The sequence below is a fragment of the Acomys minous genome, assembly GCF_964271855.1.
Source record: "Acomys minous genome assembly, chromosome: 8".
In the NCBI taxonomy this organism is placed as follows: domain Eukaryota; kingdom Metazoa; phylum Chordata; class Mammalia; order Rodentia; family Muridae; genus Acomys; species Acomys minous.
The window spans coordinates 120877348-120900759 of record NC_140489.1 but is presented as its reverse complement, the minus strand read 5'-3'; the positions used below and the strand labels follow the sequence as shown (position 1 = coordinate 120900759).

General features: G+C 41.3%; 1 protein-coding gene across 2 annotated transcripts in view; it reads right to left on the bottom strand.

Moving 5' to 3' along the window:
* GTF2A1L (general transcription factor IIA subunit 1 like) overlaps positions 1–23412 on the bottom strand; it is a 47315-nt gene that overhangs the window by 10933 nt on the left and 12970 nt on the right. For both annotated transcript variants that reach the window (XM_084791923.1, XM_084791924.1), the window contains 3 exons: positions 20023–20078; positions 12035–12119; positions 8949–9538 (listed from right to left, as the gene is read on the bottom strand). In XM_084791923.1, the coding sequence (XP_084648049.1) occupies positions 8949–9538; positions 12035–12119; positions 20023–20078 (731 nt within the window). The remainder of the gene's footprint in view (positions 1–8948; positions 9539–12034; positions 12120–20022; positions 20079–23412) is intronic.

The following is a 23412-nucleotide window of genomic DNA, read 5'->3' as shown; positions in this document are numbered from 1 at the left end:
GAAGAAAATATAAAGCATTCAATTATTATAAAAGTCTTAAATCAGAAACGAAAGCAAAAAAATAAAAAAATAAATAGAGAGAAAAACAAAATTGATAACAAAAATATTTAAAACATCAAAAATATCCATTCATCTAAAGAAAAATGGTAAAATTGAGAATATTAAGAGAAAATGAAAGAATGCAAAAACTTTGGTTTGCTAAAAGGATAAAAAGGATACAGCACCAGCTATGTAGATCAGGCTGGCCTCAAAGTCAATGGCTTCCCTGCCTGGGCCTCTCAAACATCAGAGTTAAAGGCTGCACCCTCCCTCTCCAACCTCCTCCCCAAGCTACTCTGGGCACTTGTAAAGAGCACTTTCTAGAAGCCTGAGGCCAGTAAGGCACTTGCTGACAAGACTGGATGCTTCTCCCTTAGGAACAAGAGCGAACTGCTGGCTCTCTAATTCTGTACTAGAAGTCTTAGTAAAATAAGAAAAAAAGCACAGAAAAAGACATTGACAAAGAATCAATTAAGCTGTCTCTTTTCACAATGGTTTTAACTGTATAAAACAATTCCAAGGACTATACAAAATTAGCTGGCTTTAACAGGTGACAGAATATAAGATCACTTTACAAAAATCAATTGTATGTCTACACAGTAGCAATAAATAATTAGAAATTGAAATTGTAAACCCATACCATTTAAAGCAGTGAGGAAAGCAGCTTTCTACCTCTGATAACACATTTGCTGTTTCTATTCTAGAACAAAGGAAAGGCAGAACCCAGTGGGATGATGTATTTAAACTGCTTAAAATAGGGATGAGTTTGACTCCAACCTCTGTCCCAATGCAAACCACTGTTATGGTGATTTATATAGCTGCTGCCTTGCCTCCCTCTTCTCCTTGCATACAGAGTACCTGCCATCTTAAACAAGGGGGTGGGGAGGGTAGGGAGGGAGTAAAACCATCCCAGAAAAAAGGTACCAGGACTTTATCACCCAGGGTTCTCCTAGGAGCCCTTTGTGTTAAGATCAAAGGACACTAGATAGTAACTCAAAACAAGAGTAAGACACTGTCCAGGAAAGGGAAGTTGACAACATCAAATCAGAAGCCTGAATGACCGTAATTTTATTTCCACTTTTTTTTTTATTCTTCTCTAGGACTTAAGAGATAAAAGTGTAAATCTATGTCTATGTGTCTATATAAATACAGTCCGTGACATAAGGAAAAGTAGAGAACAGCAATCGTATGAAGAAGCAAGTTTTTGTATGTGGCTAAGTTTGTTGTTGTCAGATTCAAAGGGCTTAGTGTCATGTGAATATAGTAAATGCAATCCCTATAATAGCCACACACACACACACACACGCTCACACACACACTCAAACACAAACACACTCACATACACACACTAACAAACACACACTCAGAGAGGGAGAGAGAGAGAGAGAGAGAGAGAGAGAGAGAGAGAGAGAGAGAGAGAGAGAGAGAACAGCCACAGAGTATCACACAGTGGTAATAATGAGGAGATGAAATGCATTAATACAAGAATGTCAGCTAAACAGAAAAGAAGGTATCAAAGAAAGAATCAAAGAACGAAAACTTAAGGCACAGAGAACAGGCTACCATTTAGGTACTCATTTCCCATGAAGAACAACCTAAAATATAAACAGATGCAATTATCTCTATCAATTCATTTTGTGTTATTCTAACAAAATACCTGAGCCTGAGAAACCTATAAAGAAAAGGGTTTATTTAGTTCATGAGTCTGGGACTTGGAAAGGAGCCAGCCCCTCTTTTGGCTCTAGGAAGGATGTCAGAAGCACAGGGCACCACAACGAGGGTCCAGACCATGTGGAGAAGAGACAGAACACCGGAGCCTAGGGAGGAGCTATGTCAGTCTTTTTCACAACAGAATTTCATGGAACACTCTCAGAACCATCCGTTCCAGCAGCTCACCACGAATCAGTCCTGGTGGTGGGCTCTAGGACCTGACTGATGTGTCTTCCCTTCACAAAAGCACCTGCAACCTCAGCACCCCCTTTGTGGAGACTAAATCAGTGGAGGCAAACTCTGTCCAATCATAGCATTTCCCAAACAAAGCACACAGCAGGCGGAATGGATTGGAAAGGGCAGGATCCAAGCATCTGCTACCTGCCTGATCCTAACTGAAGATCTAAGGGCTTGCAGAGGCTGAAAGCCAAAGGGCAGAAATTGATGGCACTTGAACAGTTGCTAAGTGAGCTACAGGGGCCATGTCCCTGCCCCCTCCAAAAGACAGACTTTAAAAGTTAAAACTGTTACAAAAAGAAAGGAGGGAGGAGGGAGAGAAAGAAAAGTACAGAATCCTGAAAGATCATCTCATCAGCAAGATTATAATTATACACATAAAAATGTCAGAGCCTCCAAATAATATGAAACAAACACTGAAAGACTGGAAGGCAGAGAAGGGCAAGAAGAGACTTTGATATCTCACTTTCAGTGGTATAGAGATAGAAAATCAATGACAAAATAATAAACTTGACAATAAAATCAACAGGACTTAAGAGACTCTTCTTCTAGTTCATTTTCTGTAGGTATTATCAACACCATGACCAAAAGTAGCTTGGAGGAGGGAAAGGTTAATTTGGCTTATACTTCCAAGTCACATCTGTCACTGAGGGAGGGAATGCAGGGCTGGAGCCCAAACATGGTAAGAGCAGACAGGACACACGGAGAAATGTTGCTTACTGGCTCATTTCCCCTGGCCGGCTCAGCTCCTTTCCTTACGAGCCTCAGGATGACACCACCCACAGTGGACTGGACCCAAACACATCAACTAGCAATAAGAAACTGCCCCAAATACATTCCCCAAGTCAATGGAGACAATTCCTCAATTGCAGCTCCCTCTTCCAAGATAAGTCTAGTGTTCATCAAATAGACAATAAACAACAAGCAGAGACACAAAGGCATCTGCAGTCAAATGCACAGACATATACAGATATACACACAATACTAAAACTACATTTTTAAAGAAAATGGAAACACGGATGAGATAGACAAGTCCCTGGAAACCCAGAACCTACCAAGACTGAAATCATGAAGTAACAGATACTCTGAACAGAACTGTGCTTGTCAATTCTCTCCTTGCATGTCTATAAAGTCAACACGACCCAAAAGCAATCCCAGGAGCTGGGGTTTCAGTTGGATTCTGCTCATCGTCATGTTTGTTTTTGAGTTAACAAGCTCATTAACACATTTATATGGAAATACAGAGGAATTAAAGTTTTTGAAAAAGAACAAATATAAAGGACTCGTTCTCTGATATCCAGCTTCCTTTAAAACCACGACAATAAAGATAAGTGGTACCACAGGAAAGCGAATAGGCAACGTATTCAGTAGGGGAAAGAAAGCTCAGAAGTAAACCAATGCAGGATAATTATAATTGACGAACTGTCCCAGAGAGCCAACATGCCTTCATACAATGGATGCACTGCTGGTAGCCCTGGAGACCAGCAGCCACCAGGGAGCAGCAGAGCCAGGCAACAATCAGGGACCAACAGCTCCCAGCACCCCATTTCCTGAACTTCATTTCCACCTGCAATCCCGGAAAACCAGAGGACTGCTACCAGCTGGAACCATCAGCTCTACCTACAATCCTAGAGGCCCACTATCATCAGGTACCACCAGGCTGGCTAGCGGTGCAGGATGGTAGCAGGTTTCTGGAGATACAGGAAGAACTTGTAGTCTCTGATGGCTGCTGCTCTCTGTGATTGCCATCCTACTTCAGCAAGCCTCGGATACCCTAACACAACCGAAGCACAACAAAATGATCTTAAATCTGGTGCTATGAAAATGACAGACTCATGTAAGGAGGAAAATAAATCCCTCGAAGAGATACAGGAAAACACAATCAAACAAGTGAAGGAATTAAATAAATCCCTTAAAGAAATACAGGAAAATATAATCAAATGGGAGAAGAAAATGAATAAAATTACGCAGGATCTGAAAATGAAAATAGAAGCAATAAGGCAAACACAGCCTGAGGGAGTCCTGTAGGTGAAAAACCTAGGGAAGAGCCCAGGAGCTACTGGCACAAGTATCACCAACAGAATACAAGAGATGGAAGAGAGAAGATACAACTGAAAAAAATCAATACATCAGTCAAAGAAAATGTTAAATCGAAAAAGTTCCTGACACAAAACATCCAAGAAATCTGGGACACTATTAAAAGACCAAGCCAATAAATAATAGGAATGGAAGAAACAGAAGACTCCCAGCTCCAAGGCTCAGAAAATATTCTCAACAAAAATCGTAGAAGAAAACTTCCCAAACCTAAAGAAACAGATACCTATAAACATACAAGAAGCTTATAGAACACCAAATAATTTGGACCAGAATACAGGATAACCATACTACAATTCACAGACCCAAAGAAGCTAAGTAACAAGGAGGGTCCAAGGGAGGATTGTGCATCTCACTCAGAAGGGGAAATAGAAAAGACAGTAAACGTGGTTGAAGAGAGAGAATAAGGTAGGAGAAGGAAGGCTGAGGGAAATGGCGGTAGAGATCAGATGGGGGGGTGAGAACAAGTCTTGCAGAGAGAAGAGAAATCATGGGTGGGGGCAACTCTGAGACAAGCTGGAAGACTAACAACAGGGTAGTCTCCTGGGAGGATATTGGGGTGACTCTAGCTGAGAGCCCTAGTACTAGGGGTCTGAAGAGGCCATCCTCTAAGCATATGGACTCCTAGTGAAGGAAGGGGAACACCAACCCACCTACAAATACTTTGACTCAAAATTTACCTTGCCTACAATATGTGCAGGGATAAAGATAGAGCAGAGAGAGAAGAGACTGAGGGAATGCCTAACCAACGCCTGGCCCAAACCAAGACCCATCCCATGAGAGAGAGCCAACCCCAGACACTCCTAACAACATTCTGCTATGTTTACAGATGGGAGCCTAGCCATGGCTGTCCTCTGAGAGGCTTGACCCAGCAACAGACTGAAACAAAAGCTGAGACTCACGACCAAACATTGGGCAGAGCATAGGGAGCCTTGTGGAAGAGGTGGGGGAAGGACAGAAGGACCAGGAGGGAACAGGAGCTTCACAAGAAGATGAATAGTACTAACTAACCTGGGCCCATGGGAGGCTTGCAGAGACTGAAGCACCAACCACGGACCATGTATGAACTGGAACCTCGCCCCCTACAGAAATGTACTCAATGGGCAGCTTGGTCTTCTTGTAGGTACCGTAGAAAGAGGAATGGGGGGGCTATCTCTGAAAAGGACTCTGTTGCCAGCTTTTTGATCACTTTCCCCTGGCAGGTTGCCTTGCCGGGCCACCGTGAAAGAGTAAGTGCTCAGTCCTGACATGACTGGATGTGCTTGGGTGGGTTAGTTGGGCAGAGCTCCCCTTTTCTGAGGAGTAGGGATGGGGAAATAGGAAAGAAGGGAGGGAGGGGGGGAGGGAGGGAGGGAGGGAGGGAGGGGGGGAGGGGGGGGGGAGGGACGGGGAGGAAGGGAGCTACAACTGAGATGTAAAGTAAATAACTAAATAAAATTTTTAAAGGGAAAGAATTTCACATAGCCAAACACCCATAATAAATCCTCCAGATAAAATGTTATGAAGGTGCTTTCTTTCCCTCCCGAAAAGAGCAAACATCTCCCGTGAGATTAAACAGGGGCTTTGGCACTGTCCTTTAGAAAGCTAGAAAAACCCTGAAGAAAGAAGAATTTAACACTTTGTCCACATTTTTGATACATGTGTTGGGAAAAAAAAAATTCAAAGCCTTGGCTAGAAAGCCTTTGAGCTTTATGTGAGCAGACAAGACTTCTTCTGGAATTACTGCCTTTGGGCTGGCAGCAGTGCGGGCCACATGCTGAGATCCACGGCTCTCCACTGAAGGAGAGAAACCCCGTCTTGTGCAGAGGGCACCTCCGAAGCCCCATTGGCATGCAGGGTCTCAAGCTCCGCCAAGCACAAGCTCTACATTGTTACAAAGACGTCAGTTTCCAGCTTGAAATTTTAAAGGGCTCACAGCATAGGAAGTGTTTAATGATGTCAATGTGTGAATGGAAATTAAAATCAAGACACCAGCTGCCCTCAGAAGCAACTGGTATTTTTACCCTGTTGAATGTTAAAGGAATGTCAGTGCCTGTTCTTCCACACCCCTGTGTGAGCACAGGAAATGTCAGCAGCTCTGCTGCAGGCGATGTGACGGCATGCCTTCCGCCTTCCTTCTCCGAGCAAACCAGCTGCACAATGGCCAAGGTCTTCCACCTCACCAAGACATCTAAAGTAGGAATGGCTTTTGGGCTAGGTAATACAATAAACAAATAAAACAGGATTCCTTAAGATAAAGTGTCTCCAAATCCAGCTTCCAACCATTACAATTTAAGAAACAACTGCATTATTCCAGTGCCTGGTAAGACAGAACTTCAAGATAGAGGGTAACAAGCATAAAGCATAAGAGATCTAAATTATAATTCAATACCCACCCACCCCCAAACTGCAACCTAAATTACATACAATCCAGTTGTTCACAGTAGCAGGACAAAACTCTTATTCTTAACAGAAATTTAATCCAGCTCTATCACAATATGGCGACACTGGCTACACAGTAGCAGGTTATGATAACAACACCCTGTGCCGTGCTACTCCCATCGGTCAAGTGTGCTACTCAGACTTCTTGTCACAAGTTAGACAAGGGGCTTTATTTTGCCTCGTGGTTTCAGAGCTTTGAGCTCACTGGTTTGGACCTCAGGTGAAGGAGACCATCACAACCCTGGGAGCATGCTGTGGGCAAGGCTGCTCACCTTGGCTGCCAGGAAGCTGAGAAAGTGTGCTCACACTACTTGGCTTCCTCCTCCTTCCTCCTGTATTCTGTCTGGGCCCTGGACTATAGACATTTCCAGCCACATGCACGAACATCTTTTTCCCTGGAAACACTCTCCTAGACACACCCAGAAATGTACTTCCGCCATCTCCTACATGCCTCGTGATCCAACCAAGCTGACCATCAAAACTATTAACACCATGGAGTATTTTAGTATATTTGATAAGTATGAAAAATGTCGAATTTTCTTTATTACACAAAGCGTATAGAGAGATTTAGAAACTGTCCAGGGCCAGTGAGAAGGCTTAGCAGCTAAAAGACCCTGCTGTTGTGAACGGTCTGAATTAGATCCCTGAGACCCACATAAAAGGCCAGAGGCAGTGCTGTGCATCTGCAATCTTAGCACTCCTATGGCAACAGGAGAGAGAGAGACAGAACTGTCTGCTAAAAGCTGGTGGGCCAGCCAGCTTGGTATACACAATCCTGCCACAGAAACAGGAGAGACCCTGCCTCAACCAGCTGAGAGGACTGGCTCAATCAAGTAGTCCTCTGGCCTGCAATCATGCACCATGGCTTACACAACTGTAACACACACACACACACACACACACACACACACACACACACACACACACTCACACACCCCACAAGGGGGGGGTTAAACAAATGTAATAATTTTTAAGAAAATCCTATAAAATTAAAAAGAATCGCTCACCTCTGGTGTCCCCAATAAAATATTAGGCATGAAAGGAAGAGTAAAAAACAGGGGGAGAAGCAAAGGTCCGTGTACACACAGGAAAGCACTATAGCTTATCTTTAAAGGTGATGGGCACAGTGATGTGCTGGGCAATGCAAGGACAGGGTTAGGAAGGACAAGGACAGACACTTCACACAGGTCTCTGGAAGCCAGGGGTGAGGTACCAACAGCTAACGCACTGTGTGCTCACCATGCTCCAGGCAGCATGTGGAGGCCAAAAAGAAAAAGTCAAGCTAGAATTTTATCCTTCAGAGTGACGCCCTAAACTATTATGACTACCACCCCAGAGCTGAGCTACTTTCTCCTTTCAGAAAAAAGTACAGGACGAGTGGACCAGACTTGGTCCTTGATCACTGCTCCTTAAATCTGTAAAGAGTGTACAAAACCCAGGAGGAAAATGGCTCCAATTACTAAACGGAGAAAGCATAGCTTAGTTACTTCTGCCTCAGAACCAAACGCCATATAATTCCTTAGTTTTGCTTATATTTAGTTCCTAAGTTGAATATATTATGTGAAAATATGAGAAAAATATGAAAACCCCACATTTTAATATTAATTCTTTATACCAAAAGTAAATGCAAACTTTCTAGAAGGCCTGGAACAAGTGTCACAAAACACCTAAAATATTCACAAACCAAACAAGTTATTTCTTTCGGTCATCAGTAATTTAAACTCTCACAATAGTTTATAGCATGCTTGAATACAGTCCTTCACTGCACCTCATCCTCCACCTAGCTTGCAAGTGTTAGAGGTGAGGGTACAGCCCAGCGCTTGCCTGGCACCTACCAGGCCCCAGGCGTGATCTAAGCAACATAAAAACAGGGTGAGAAAGGAAGGAGAGAGAAGAAAAAATGGGGCAAAGGGGGAGGACAAGAAGCCATGAAGAAGGGGGAAAATGAGAAAGAGACTTTAAATATTCTGAAACTGTCTGCTCAGGTGGTCCTTGGCTGGCTGCCGACTGCGAGCTGTGCTGAAGCATCACTAATCTATTAGCTAACCACAAAGTTTTGCTTTTCATATAAGACTAAACTGGACAAGTGGGGTTGGCTGTAAGAGTTTATGTTGTAAACAACATTTTTGCATACAATATTATGTTGGATACAATAAACAAAACAATATTGTATGCAATATTGTCTTTAAATTTAATATATTATTTTTATTAATTCTTTAAGAATTTTCTATGATGTATTTTTATCATACTCACCTCTCAGTTCTTCCCCTAACTCAAAGTGACATTTGAAACTAGCCATGGCATCACAAAAAAGAAGCAATTTTCTATGGGAAAAGCAAAGCTTATATAACTTTGATTACTCTTACACCTCAAAAGGAAAACTAGAAATTCTAACCGAAGGCCACCATCCGTTTCCCAATACCAACAAGACGAACACAAAATGCTACCTTCTCTGCAGCAGGGATGCTGCCGGGCTCCTCCATCTTTCTCAGCTGCTGTACGGAGTCACATCCATACATCCTATCTTTAAGGCCGTGGAGCTGCACGTCAAGCATGTGGTGGTGGGGAGTGCCCTGAGGGCCCTGGGGGAAAGGACCACCGTGCAGATTCTGGGTCAGGTTTGCAGAGACACCAAGCACTGGCTCCAGGCTAGACTCCGTTAGGGCGACCTGAGGAGGAAACCCTACCCCCGGAAGGCTGAGGAATGGAGAGCTCTCCTGCGGCCTCAGCACAGCCTCGGGCGCAGTCTTACGCTCATTTCCAGGGACCACACGCCTCTCGCCAGCAGCATCTTCTAAGCGCTTCCTGTCCACTGGGGCAGAATGCAGAATGGCAGGCTGCGGTAGCACAGCTTCTATTCTGTGGGATTTCTCAGCAGCTGCTTGAAGAGAACATGTGTGCAAAGGTGGGACAGCGGTCTGCAGTATTGAAGGCTGCCCAAGCTGCTGAACGACTTGCTGAAATGGGTGCTGGAGAATTTCTGTTCTTCCAGAAGTCTGTGTCACCATGACTGGTACATTGACTTTGTAAAGGTGACCTTAAAAAGGAGAAAATGAAATGGTAAGGATAATACAACTTTCTTTCAGTGTGGTGTGGTGTGGTGTGGTGTGGTGTGTGTCTGTGTGTGTGTGTATGTGTGGTGTGTAATGTGTGTGCGATATGTGTGGTGGCCAGGTGTGATGTGTATGTATGGTATGTATGTTGTGCATGTATGTGTGTGTTCTGCATGTATGTGTGGTGTGGTGTGTATATGTGTGTATGTATATGTATGTATGTGTGTGTGGTGTATGTTTGGTGGGTAGGTGTGGTGGGTACGGGGTGTGTGTGTGTGTGTGTGTGTGTGTGTGTGTGTGTGTGTGTGTGTGTGTGGTATCTGCAGGTGTACTCACAGACACCAGAGAAGGGTATCAGTGTCTCACGCTATTGCTCTCTGTCTTATACCCTTGAGGCAGGAGCTAGGCTGATAACCAGAGAGTCCCAATGATCCTCCTGTCTTTGCTCCACACAGTACTGGCTTTTTTCATGAATGATGGGGATTTGAACTCAGTTCCTTAGGCTTGCTGTGCAATAGTTCTTACCCACTGCCATCTCCCCCAGTCCAGAACAAAAGAATTTCCATTTCCTTAACAAAAAACAAAAACAAAAAAACTGACTCAAAGTATACGTAAAGGTGACCTTCCACTCACATTGTATTGAGATGTGTCTCTGTAGGTTCAATTGGTAATTGCTGAGCCAGTGGCAAGTTACTGACAGATCTCCTGTCTCATTATTGTGTACAAATTACTCCCCAATTACCTCTGATTGTTAGTAAAGAAGCTGATGAGCCTGTGATGGATGGGGCAGAGGAGAGAGAGTGGGCAGGACTTCTATTCCCTCTCTGGGGGACCCAGGTACAGACAGAAAGGGGTGGAGGAGAAGAAGAAGGTCACCAGGCCGTGAGGAAGTCACCATGAGGAGGTCACCATGAGGGCAAAGATGGAGTGGGGCAGCCAGGGCAATACTGGAGGGCAGATAACTGGACACGTAGCTGGGAAGTAGACCAGGCTAGCCTAGACAGGTTACAATAGATGAGAGCTGCCCAGCTATAGTGCTTTAAATTTATTAGTAGATGTAACAGGTCTCCAGCTCATTATTTGCAAGCCAGAGGGCATAGAGAAAAACTTTAAACACCAACAGTATAAGTTACATAACAACTTTTATAATAACAGTATAAGTTATATAATACTAATAAGTTAATAGTGGTTGTCTCTAGAAATTATTTTAAGATAGTTCATATTTTCTGCAGTAAACATCCATTACTTTTTTTAAAATATATTTGTTTTTGCTTTAACTCTAGCCTTTCCTCCCTGTTTTTAAATGACATATTTTGGTCATACAGGTCACGAATATTTAATCCATGAGCTTCTTCTGTTTGAAAAATGAATGTTATTGGAATTTTAACAAGCAGTCATAGAAAATGTATTTCATGTACTTCAGATTTGCATCACACAAAGCTGTCCAAAAGAAAAGCTTGCTCTCTTAAGCCTCGTCTCCCTCTCTCCTGTAAACTCACACTAAGAAGTGGCTGTTTCCAGCACTGGACTATGTGCTGTGGCTTCCCAGTAATCCAAATAAGTCTGCACAGTTTTCAGACCAAGGAAAGTCCTGCAAGCCATGTCCTTCCCACTAAGCCATGAACTCTCAAGTAACAAAGGAGTCAGGGGTTGGTCAGCCTTGATTAGCACTACAGAAACGGGAGATGCACCCCTTCACTTTATGTTGCTAAAACTGGGGTTGATGGGCCAGCAAGCTGCCTCAGGTCAAGTCCCCACGACTCAGGTGAAGGGAGGAAAGAGCCAAATGACACAAGTTGTCCTCTGCATCCATATACACGCTGTTGTGTGCACATCCTCACCCCTACAAACACATGAACACATAAATTAAACATAATTTCAAATTGTTAACTTTTTAAGATTCATGCTACGTTTATGAGTGTTTTGCCTGAATGTATGTAGGTGCCCCATTCCATGCAGTACTCATGGAAGTCAGAAAAGGGCGTCAGATCTCCTGGAGTTATAGATGGCTGAGAGCTATCAAGTGGGTGCTGAGAATTAGACCCAGCTCCTCTGGAAAAACAAGTGCCTTTAACCATGAAGTCATCTCTCCAGCCCCTGATTTTATTAAAAACAATAAAATTAAGATAGCTAATTCAAATTGCCCATAAATATACTAAGTCTCTGATGTGTAGAAAAGAGAACTGGGAATGAACACAGGATGAGCCCAGCTCAGCATCTTCCCTGCTGCATTGTTATCCTGACAATGGTGACTGCTGTTTATTTTTACCTCTAAAGTTTTATTAAAGGATCCTATCACATCCAGAATATAGTATATTAAAAAAACAGAAACATTTCAGGAAGTAGGGGCGGTTGAGAGGTTGATACAATCAAAATACGTTAAATACATGTATGAAATTCTCAAAAAAAAACATAACTATTTTAAAGTCATGTAGACTAATGTCCATGCTAAAACCAAAATCACCTAGAATAACTCTTACCAGATGCTGTCTGCAGGGTCATGCCTGCTGGGACATGAATCGGATAGCCAGGAAAGGCAAAGTTGACACCACAGCTGGTTGTGTTCTAGGCATAAGAGTATATATTGGAAAGTTATAAAAAAGGACAAGAATTCCATTTTTTACTCTACTACCACAGGGAATTGAAAATATGATTTTTGAGAAGACCATAGTTTGACTACATTTAACATGTAAGGCTGAGTTCTCTGACTAAACAGCATTTAACATTGATTGCTTTCATCAAGAGGAATTCTGCAGTCACTAGCCACGAGGCCAGTAAATTGTAAAGACTAGATAATGAACACCATCCTATAATACTAGGCCAGTGCACAGCTGTGCATGGACCACTGATTCTCAAGGAGTCAAATGTAAGAGTCATATTTATAAGAACCTTCCAAGCTGGGCATAGTGGCACATGCCTTTAATCCCAGCACTTGGGAGACAGAGGCAAACGGATCTCTGTGAGTTCAAGGCCAGCCTGGTCTACAAATTAAGTCAAGAACAGCCAAGGCTAATACAAAAAGAAACGCAGTCTTGAAAAACCAAAAGAAAAAAATAATTAAAAATTTAAATTTTAAAAAGGGAGACGCAAGATGGTGGTGCCAATCACACACTGCCTGATCAGCAGGGTAGCAGTGACTTCACAGCAACCAAAGAACCAAACTGACAGCTACAAAACACCAGTGCTGGTGTTTCCCAGGTGAGAGGGGTCTACACTATGTGGAACATGGGTGGGTCCAGCCTTGGGCAACCCAGCTAATCCACAGAAAAGTATCTGGGACCCTACAGGTGTGTGCGCAGTCTCCAGCACCTAGCCACTCACCTGCCTATGCACAGCATTTGTGCTCTGTATATCAGATTAAACTGTGAGCCACAGATCACCAGTGTCTGGGTCTTCTAGCCCATAGGAGTCCTTATAATCTGGCACACAAGTGGATCTGACCTCAGGTCAACTAGTCAAGCCAAGGAAAATTCGCAGGTCTGACCTCAGGTCACCTGCCTGATCCACCAGAGTGGTGCCCTGATCCCAGCAGGTGAGGGATTTCAACCTCCAAGCTGCTCTCAACAGCCAGTGAAGAACACCATAAACTACCACATAATTCCAGAGACAGCAAGATGGCTAAAGGCCAGCGTAAAAACACAAACAATAACAGCTAAAATAATATGGCATCTCCAGAACCCAGTTATTTCAAAGCAATCAGGCCTGGACACTCTAACACAATGGAAAGACAAGAAAATTACCTCAAATTTTTCCTTATGAAGATGACAATGGATGAAATTAATTAAATTCATAAAGGAATACAAGAAGATAAAGCCAAACACATTGAGGCCCTTAGAGAGGCCATGACAGAAGCCTATAGAGAGGAAATGAATAAATTACTGGATGAAATTCAGGAAAATGTAAGCAATCTGGTGAAGAAAAACAATAAAATGGTTCAACATCTGAAGATGAAAATGCAAACAATAATAAAACCACAAACTGAGGAAAGCCTGAAAAGAGAGAATTCAGAGAAGAAAACAAGAACTGCACCAACAGGATACAAGAGATGGAGAAAAGAATCTGGGGTGTAGAAGATACAATGGAAAATTTTGATGCCACCATCAAAGAGAATGTTAAATCTAAAATGTTCCTGACACAAAACATCCAAGAAATCAAGGACACCATGAAAATATGAAACCTAAGAATAATAGGAATTGAGGAAAGAGAAGATGCCCAGCACCAAGGCCCAGAAAATATTTTCAACAAAATCATAGAAGAAAATGTTCCCAACTGAAAGAAAGAGAAGCTATATAAACATACAACAGGCCTACAGAACACCAAATAGAACAGAAAAGAAAATCCTTCCACCACATAATAATCAAAACACTAAATGTATAGAACAAAAGAAAAATATTAAAAACAGAAAGGGAAAAAGGCCAAGTAACATATAATGTCAAACCTATCAGAATCACACCTGACTTTTAAACAGAGACCATAAAAGCCAGAAGAGTCTGGGAAGGTGTCTTTCAAACCCTAAGAGACCACAGATGCTAATCCAGACTACTATACCCAACAAATCTTTTAATAACAATAGATGGAGAAAACAAGATATTCCACAACAACAAAAAAAATTTAAACAGTATCTATCCACAAATCCAGCCCTACAGAAGATACTAAAAGGAAAACTCCAACCCAAGGAGACTAACTACACCCAGGAAAACACATGAAATAGATAACTTCACTTTAGAAAAACAAAAATTAGACAAGCATACAAACACACTAACACAGCCAACATCAAAATAAAAGGATCTAACAGTCACTGGTCATTAATCTCTCTCAACATCAATGGCCTTGACTCTCCAATAAAAAGACAACACAGACTAACAGATTGGATGTGTAAACAAGACCCAACATTCTGTTGCATACAAGAAACATCACTCAGCCACAAAGATAGACATTACCTGAGAGTGAAGGGCTGGAAGAAGGTCTTCCAAGCAAGCAGACACAAGAAGCAAGCTAGAGTAGCCATTCTAATATCTAATAAAATAGATTTTCAACCAAAATAATCAAAAGAGATACAGAAAGGCATTTTATACTCATCAAAGGAAAATTCAACCAAGATGGCATCACAATTCTGAATATCTATGCCCCAAATACAAGGCACTCACATTTGTAAAAGAAACATTAATAAAGTTTAAACCACACATTGATCCACACACATTAATAGTGGGAGACTTCAACACACACCTTTCACCAAAGGTTGGTCAATGAAATATTAGCTAAACTGAGAAATAATAACACTAACAGATGTCATGAATCAAATGGACCTAATAGATATCTACAGAACTTTTCACCCAAACACAAAGTATTATACTTTTTCTCAGCATCTCATGGAACCGTCTCCAAAATTGATCATATAGTATCTCACAAAGCAAGCCTCAACAGATACAGGAAGATTGAAATATTACCCTGTATCCTATCAGAACACTATTGACCCCAACAACAATAGAAATAACAAAAAGCCTACACACACATGGAAACTGAACAACTCTGTACTTAACAACTGGGTCAGGGAAGAAAGAAAGAAATTAGGGACTTCCTAAAATTCAATGAAAATGAAGGTACAGCATACCCAAACTTATAGGACACATTGAGAGTAGTGCTTAGAGCACTAAGTGCCTTCATAAAGAGGTTGGAAATATCTCATACAAGCATCTTAATGGCGCATCTCAAAGCTCTAGGTGGAAAAAAAGAACCAGACAAACCTAAGTGGAGTAGACAGCTGTAAATAATCAAATTTGGGGCTGAAATCCATAAATTAGAAGCAAAGAGAACAATACAAAGAATAAATGAAACCAAGAGATTGTTCTTGACAAAATCAAGAAGATAGACAAACCCTTAGCAAACTAACTAAAAGGCAGAAAGACACTATCCAAATTAACAAAATCAGAAATGAAAAGGGAGACATAACGATACACACACTGAGGAAAGCAAAAGAACCATTACATCTTATTTCCAAAGTCTATACACCACAAAATTTGAAAATCTAGATGAAATGGACAATTTTCTTGATAGATTCCACTTACCAAAGTTGAATAAAGATCAAGTAAATAAATTAAACAGTCAAATATCTCCTGTGGAAATAGAAGCAGTCATCAAAAGTCTCCCAACCTAAAAGACCCCAGGGCCAGATAATTTCAGCACAAAATTCTACTATACTTTCAAAGAAGAGCTAATATCAGTACTCTTCAAACTATTCCACAAAAATAGAAATGGAAAGAACATTACCAAACTCATTCTATGGGGCCACAGTAATCTTGATTCCTAAACCACACAAAGACCCAACAAAGAAAGACAATTTCAGACCAGTTGCCCTCATGAACACTGATGTAAAAATACTCAATAAAATACTCGCAAACTGAATCCAAGAACACATCAAAAATATCATTCACCACGACCAAGTAGGCTTCATCCCCAGCATGCAGGGATGGTTCAATATATGGAAATCCATCAGTGTATCCCACTATATAAACAAACTGAAAGAAAAACCATACGATCATCTCTTTAGATGCTGAAAAAGCATTTGATGAAATCCAACACCCATTCATGTTTAAAGTCTTGGAGAGATTAGGGATACAAGACATAGATACCTAAACATAATAAAGGCTATATCCAACAAGCCTATTGCCAACATCAAACTAAATGGAGAGAAAAATTAATTCCACTGAAATCAGGGACAAGACAAGGCTGTTAACTCTCTCCATATCTCTTCAATATAGTACTTGAATTTCTAGCTAGAGCAATATGACAAATGAAGAAGATCGAGGGGATACAAATAGGAAAGGAATAAGTCAAACTATCACTATTTGCAGTTGACATGATAGTATTCATAAGTGACTCTAAAAATTCTACCAAGGAACTTCTGCAGCTGATAAGCACCTTCAGGAAAATGACTGAATACAAAGTCAACTCAAAAAATATCAGTATCCCTGCTCTATACAAACAACAAATGGGCTGAAAAAGAAATTAGGGAAACTACACCCTTCACAATAGCCACAAATGGTATAAAATGCAAATAGATTCATATTTATCACCCTGCACAAAACTCAAGTCCAAGTAGATTTAAAACCTCAACATAAAACCAGACACACTAAATCTGTTAGAAGAAAAAGTGGGGAAGAACCTTGAACTCATTGATACAGGAGACATCTTCCTGAACAGAACACCAATAGCTCAGGGTCTAAGAACAACAATTAATAAATGTGACTTCATGAAACTGAAAGCTTCTATAAGGCAAAGGACACTGTCAACAGAACAAAATGACAGCCTACAGCCTGAGAGACCTTCACCAACCCTACATCTGACAAAGGGCTAATATCTAAAGTATATAATGAACTCAAGAAACTAAACACCACCAAACCAAATTATCCAATTAAAAAAATGAGACTACAGAGCTAAACAGAAAATTCTCAACAAAGGAATATCAAATGGCTTAGAAATGCTCAATGACCTTAGTTATCAGGGAAATGTAGATCAAAATGACTCTGAGATTCCAACTTATACCTGTCAGAATGACTAAGATCAAAAATTCAAGTGACAGCACTTGCTAGCGAGAATGTGGAGAAAGGGGTACACTCTTCCATTGCTGGAGGGACTTCAAACTTGTACAACCACTTTGTAAAATAAATCTAGTGCTTTCTCAGAAAATTGGGAATAGTTCTATGTCAAAACCCAGCTATACCACTCCTGGGGATATACCAGAAAGATGTTCCACCATACAACAAGGACATTTGTTCAACTATTGTTCCTAGCAGCTTTATTCATAATAGCTGGAATATCAAAACAACTTAGATGTCCCTCAAATGAAGAATGAATAAAGAAACTGTAGTACATTTACAGAATGGAATATTACTCAGCTATTAAAAAGGAGGAAATCTTGAAATTTGCAGGCAAATGAATGGAACTAGAAAAGATCATCCTGAGTGAGGTAACCCAGACCCAGAAAGATATGCATGGTATATACTCACTTATAAGTGGATATTAGCGCAACATAGATGTCCTCTGAGAGACTCCAACCAGTGGGGCATTGAGACAGATGCTGGGAGTTGTGGGGGGATGGAAGGACCCAGAAGGTTCAGGGCCCCCATAGGTAGACTGTCAAGGCTGGAGGATCTGAACCCAGGGGGCCTGCACAAGCTGATGCACCAGCCAAAGACAATGCATGCATGAACCTAGACCCCCTGTTTAGATCTAGCCAATGGACAGCTCATTCTCCGTGGTTGTTGAGGGGTGGGGACAACCTCTGTCATGAACTCTGGTACCCAGTATTTGATCATTTCCCTTTGGTGGGGAGGCCCTGCAGGCACACAGAGGAAGGGGATACAGGCTATCTAAATGAGACCTGATAGTCTGTGGTCAGAAGGTGGGGGAGACAGGCCCCCTGTCAGAGGTCTAGGGGAGGGGTATAGGTCAGAAGAGGGAGAGAGGGTGGGAACAGAAAGATACAAGCAAGGGGATAATAATCAGGATGTAAGATGAATAAATTATAATAATGATAAAAAAAGAATCTTCCAGACTCTAAATTAATCTTTAGCTGTATTTTTAAAGTAGATATAATAGTGCATATATAATGTATAATTTTTTATAATTAAGCCTAAGGTTTTAAAAATCATTATATCAGGACATGTATCAGTTTTATCTATCAGAGCTATAAAAATGTAAGAGATACATGTGAACTAAGTTCCTGAAAAGGCTAGATTGCTGTCAAGGAGTCTGCAAACTGATTGGCTGCTTCATCATTGTGGGGAGTTGGGATGGTGCAGATTGAGAGCCAAAATCATCTTGGACTTTCCTTAGTCCCATAAAATCCGTGTATCACACACCTGATTCTAGCATCTTTCTGACAGGCTGAACCTTTGAAATGTAAAAGGAGGCACTAGCTCCCCCAACCCAGAAGCTAAGAATGTCTTCAAACAGAACCCAAAATCTACAACAGAGAGGTCACTTTTTTCCCGAAGCCTGCCTGCCTGATGTCCTCACCATGCATTCCCTACATATATTTTGCTCTGTGACTATCAAAGGTCACATAAAGGTCCCTGCAGTGAACACACCATTCATGACAGCCCAAAGCCACACCCTTAGGCTATGGTCATTCACATTTGCCTCCAAATAAATTCTCTCCCCTTTGAAGCAAGGGATATGTTCTACTTTTGCATAAGTAACATGGACTGTTGATGAGGGTGTGACAAAAGTTACTTTTCTCTGACTATTCTCTGTATAACTGCATGCTGACTAGTACAACTCTTTGGAAAGGCAACTTTGCAAGTGGCATAATTAAAGTGACATGACCCACTGTCTCAGAAATTTAGCCCCTAGGAACTCACAAACAACATATGACCAGTGGGCATATAACCAGAAAAATTCTGTCCGAGAAGAGGGTGAGAATTTAAATGTCTGCTTATAAGATATTACTTAACTAAATTGTGGCAAATCCACTATGTCCAATCTTCATGTACTAGCAAATAATTTCTCTATATTAGTAAAGGAGGGGACCACGGAAAGAAGGGAAGGAAAGAGGGAAACAAGGAAGTGAATGAGGGGGAGAGGGAAGGAATGAGACCACAGAAAGCATAAAGAAGGCAATTCCACCATGCATCCCAAACAATTAATACAACATTCAGGAAATAAGTTAGTGAATAAATTTCAAACGATCACAACAGTCATCTTTGCGGACCGGCCTCTGTCAGTTCATTTTCTAAATTTGTTGTTATTTTTTACAGTATGGTCTTTCTGTGGTCAAGGATGACAATGTTTCCATAAATCTCAAAGACAGAGCTGCCTCACTGGTCTCTTGTCAAAGCAGAGCCATTGTCAAGCCAAGCCTCACAGAACTGAGGTCTTAACAAATAAAAGCAAATGGCCAGCCCGCTAAGATTCACACCCTGAAAAGGCAGTCCACAGGCTAAAACACAATGAGGACTATGACCATCAGTTCCACGGGAGAAAAGAAAATGTGACAAAGTGTTGTTCCTCTCTATCTGAGTCTACTCACTAAACACTTAAAATTTTATTATTTGCCTCCAAGTCCTAGCAAAAAAAGTAATTCTACTTCATCAAAGTAAAAACTACAAAAAAAAAAAAAAGCAAAATATTCCACTTAGATAAAGTGAAAACTCTACACTTGAAGAAAATCAGAGGGGGGATAAAATCAAAATTATCTACTTAAGGGGCGCCACATATGGACTACTACACAGCACACTAAATCTCCACATACTGTAGTTTCAGGAAGGTCCTAACTTCGATGCATAACTTAACTGAGGTGATAGCTGGGAGGGGGGAGTGTGGGACGCTCCTTCTCTGCGGCTCCGGAGGCATAGGTACCATTGCTGACCCCCTGGCTTTCTACATCTCCTCCCACTCAAGCTGAGTGCCGTGGACTCCATCCGTGCTTACCCTCTGCCACCCCTCGCTCAAAGGACAGGCTACATACCAGGTCTTCCGGCGTGAAAGTTGGGAGAGTTCTACCAGCTGGGATTAGCAACGAGGCTGCACAGAGAACAAAGAAGGGCACAGGTGTTAGAACTGACCTCTTGACATTGCCCCATATAGAGAATTGTATTTGTATATATATTTTATTGAAATTAATTTTTATATATGATATTCTGATCACAGTCAATTGTAAGTTTTCAAAACATATTCTCAATGAGTCATGCAGACCAAGCTAAATTCTAAATTTACTGGCTCCATCTGAGAGGAAAATATTGAACTGTATTTTTCCGGGCAACTTTAAAAGACTTCACAACTAAATTACTTTAAGTTATCAAAGCCGAATCTCTCATTAGACTCAGACTGTACTTCAGAAATCCATAATGAAACATATGAACTGTCTTCGGTAAGTCTAAGAAAGCTCTAACTCTCCATGCCAACTTTTCACCCAGGAAAGAATGTTAGAACATATCAGAAGTAATACGATTGATTAAAAAGCACATAAGCCAAGGCGAATGCCAACAATGAATAAGAAAATGTGGAAAGTGGGTGAAGACATAGCTCAGCGGTTAAGAGCATGTATGGCACTTCAGTAAGGCCTGAATTCCACTCATAGACCTTTAGCAGGTGGCTCACTACAACTCCCCGGGCAGTGGGGGGGGGGGGGGGGCAGGGGTTGGGAGAGTTGATATCTCTGATCTCTCTCTGCAGGTATCTGCACTCATATGCACACACAGATTCACATACGGATATAAAAACATAATTAAAAATAAAATTATAAAAAGGAAAATGTGATACATGCACACAATGGAATTTTTTTTTAAATGAAATTATGACATTTGCAAGAAAATGCTTAAAGCCGAAAGTCCTTGCATAACACACAAAGCCACCTAGAATGGCAAGTAGCTCATGATTTCACTCTTGAGAACCCTGGATTTAAAATCTGTGTGCGTACACACCCATGGCTGTGAGGGTGTGTGTGTGTGTGTGTGTGTGTGTGATGACACTAGAAGGGGACCATGAGTGAGGAGATCTTCAGGGTGATGCAGGGATCATGCAGAGAATGAGCGATGCAAGAGCGGTCAGAGGGGAGCAGTGAGTCACAGCAAAGGACAAGGGCACATATGCATGAAACTGCCATAATGAAATGATTATGAAAACAACACCATATTGCCGTTAATAAAAATGGGTGATTTTTAGCACGCATATGCAGCCATGTATGTAGTGAGTGTGATATTAACTGTGGCGCCTTTTCACATAGTGCACTAAGGAAAATTGCCCCAAGGTCTGTTTTTGATGCTAGAATGGCTCCATCACACACAACAAATAGCTAGGTTTTTTTTTTCAACGCTAACCATCCTCCCTATGTTAAGTAGGAGAGAGGCTGTGGACTGAGGGTTAGTGAAGCACACAATTGTTTTAATCCTCCGCTCATCTGTGGCTTTGCTTATTAGCAGGCATTCTGTTAGAAAAAGCAAATGAGAGAGAAGGGGAGTGGCAGAGACTCGCAGGGATTAGTCATAATTAGCCGGAGCGAGCAAAGCTGATGCTCTCCACGTAAGCCCAGCCTGTGAGGACAGAGAATGCTGTTTTCAGCATTTGAAACCTGAGGAAAGCCAGCAATGAGCCTTTTCTCCTAAGCCCCTTCCAGAAAATTCTAAAGGACAATTCTGTGTTTAAGGAAATCAAACAAAGCTATGAGAGAGCTGCTAACACTTCTTCATAGGCATCAGAATAAAAGCCAGAACTGACACAACTGGGAAGTTCTATGCAGTCTCCACTTAATTTTAATATGAGGCTCACAAGCTCTATCATTAAACTTGTCTGAAATTTTAAAGTATTCAACTTCATTTCATAACCAAGTAACTTTTCATTAAATATGTATTTTGACTTAAATGAGGTAATATAATTTCAGATTCCATAGATGTATTCTAGGAACATTACATTTCAAACAATAAATTTTATAATAATAGCAAGAATGCAATTCTACAAGCATAATGCAAAAATTTTCAACATAATCATCTAGTTTAACCACATTAAAATTTGTAAGTACCTTTTTCTAAACCACAACCAAAAATTCTGATAACATCATAGCAGTTGCTTTACAATTCCTGATGTCATTTTCAATCTATAAAAATGTTATGTGAGCCATATGTCCTACTTAGGATTACTGTCGCTGTGATGAGACACCATGGCCAAAGCAATTTGAGGAGGGAAATGGTTTACTCCACTTAACACTTCCGCACCAACAGTCCATCACTGAAGGAAGTCAGGACAGGAACTCAAGCAGGGTAGGAACCTGGAGGCAGGAGCTGATGCACACAGAGGCCATGGAGGGGTGCTGCTACTGGATTGCTCCCCTTGGCTTGCCCAGACTGCTTTCTAATAGAACCCAGGACCACCAGCCCAGTTATGACACCACCCACAATGAGCCAGGCCCTCTCTGAAGAGAATGTTCTACATGCTTGCCTAAAGCCTGATTTTATAGAGGCATTTTCTCAATCGAAGTCCCCTCCTGTCCAATGACTCTAGTTTCTGTCAAGTTGACATAAACTACCCATCACACAATATAATTTAAAATTATAGTATCTGGCCAATTTCTTCTCTGGAACTAACAGCAGCACATGGATGTTTCCTGATGATGTAACTAAAACAGACACCAAAGTCACCAAAATGGCCAGTGTGGGCCTTCCCTCTAGATCTAAGTTCACAGACAGGGTTTGGGTTTGGGTGTTTGGATGCTAGAAGACAGATCTTAGTGCTCCCTGCACAGTGCTCCCTGCACACTGCATACAGCTACCATGCCCGGGCATGGCGGAGGGCAATGCTTCAACCATTATATGTTGATCAATAATTTTAAAATGCAACAAATTAACACACACACACACACACACACACACCCATACACACTAACAAGGAAAAATCAAGGGTCAGGTGGCTTCGTGGTTGGATTCAACCATTCAAATTAGAATTAATATTAAGTCCCCTTAAGCTCTTCCAAAAAAAGACAACCACTTCCAAACACTTCTTACAAGGCTATTATTACCTTGAAACCAAAATACTCAATAACAAGCCAATATCTGTGAGAGATCCTGATAATGAAAAAAAATTAATAAAATCTCAGTAAACCAAATGCAACAATATGCAAAGAAGATCATACCACAACCAAGGAGCCTCTATGTTTAGTGTGGAAGGACAATGTAATATCTCCAAGTCAATGTGACATTTAACACTAGCAGAATGGAAGGAAAAACATACATCATATCAACTGGCATAGAAAACATGCTTGACAAAGCCTTTCTAACATTGTGTGTGTGTGTGCATGTGTGTGTGTGTGTGTGTACATATATGTTACTGAATACATATGGAGGTCAGAAGACAACTCATGGAAATC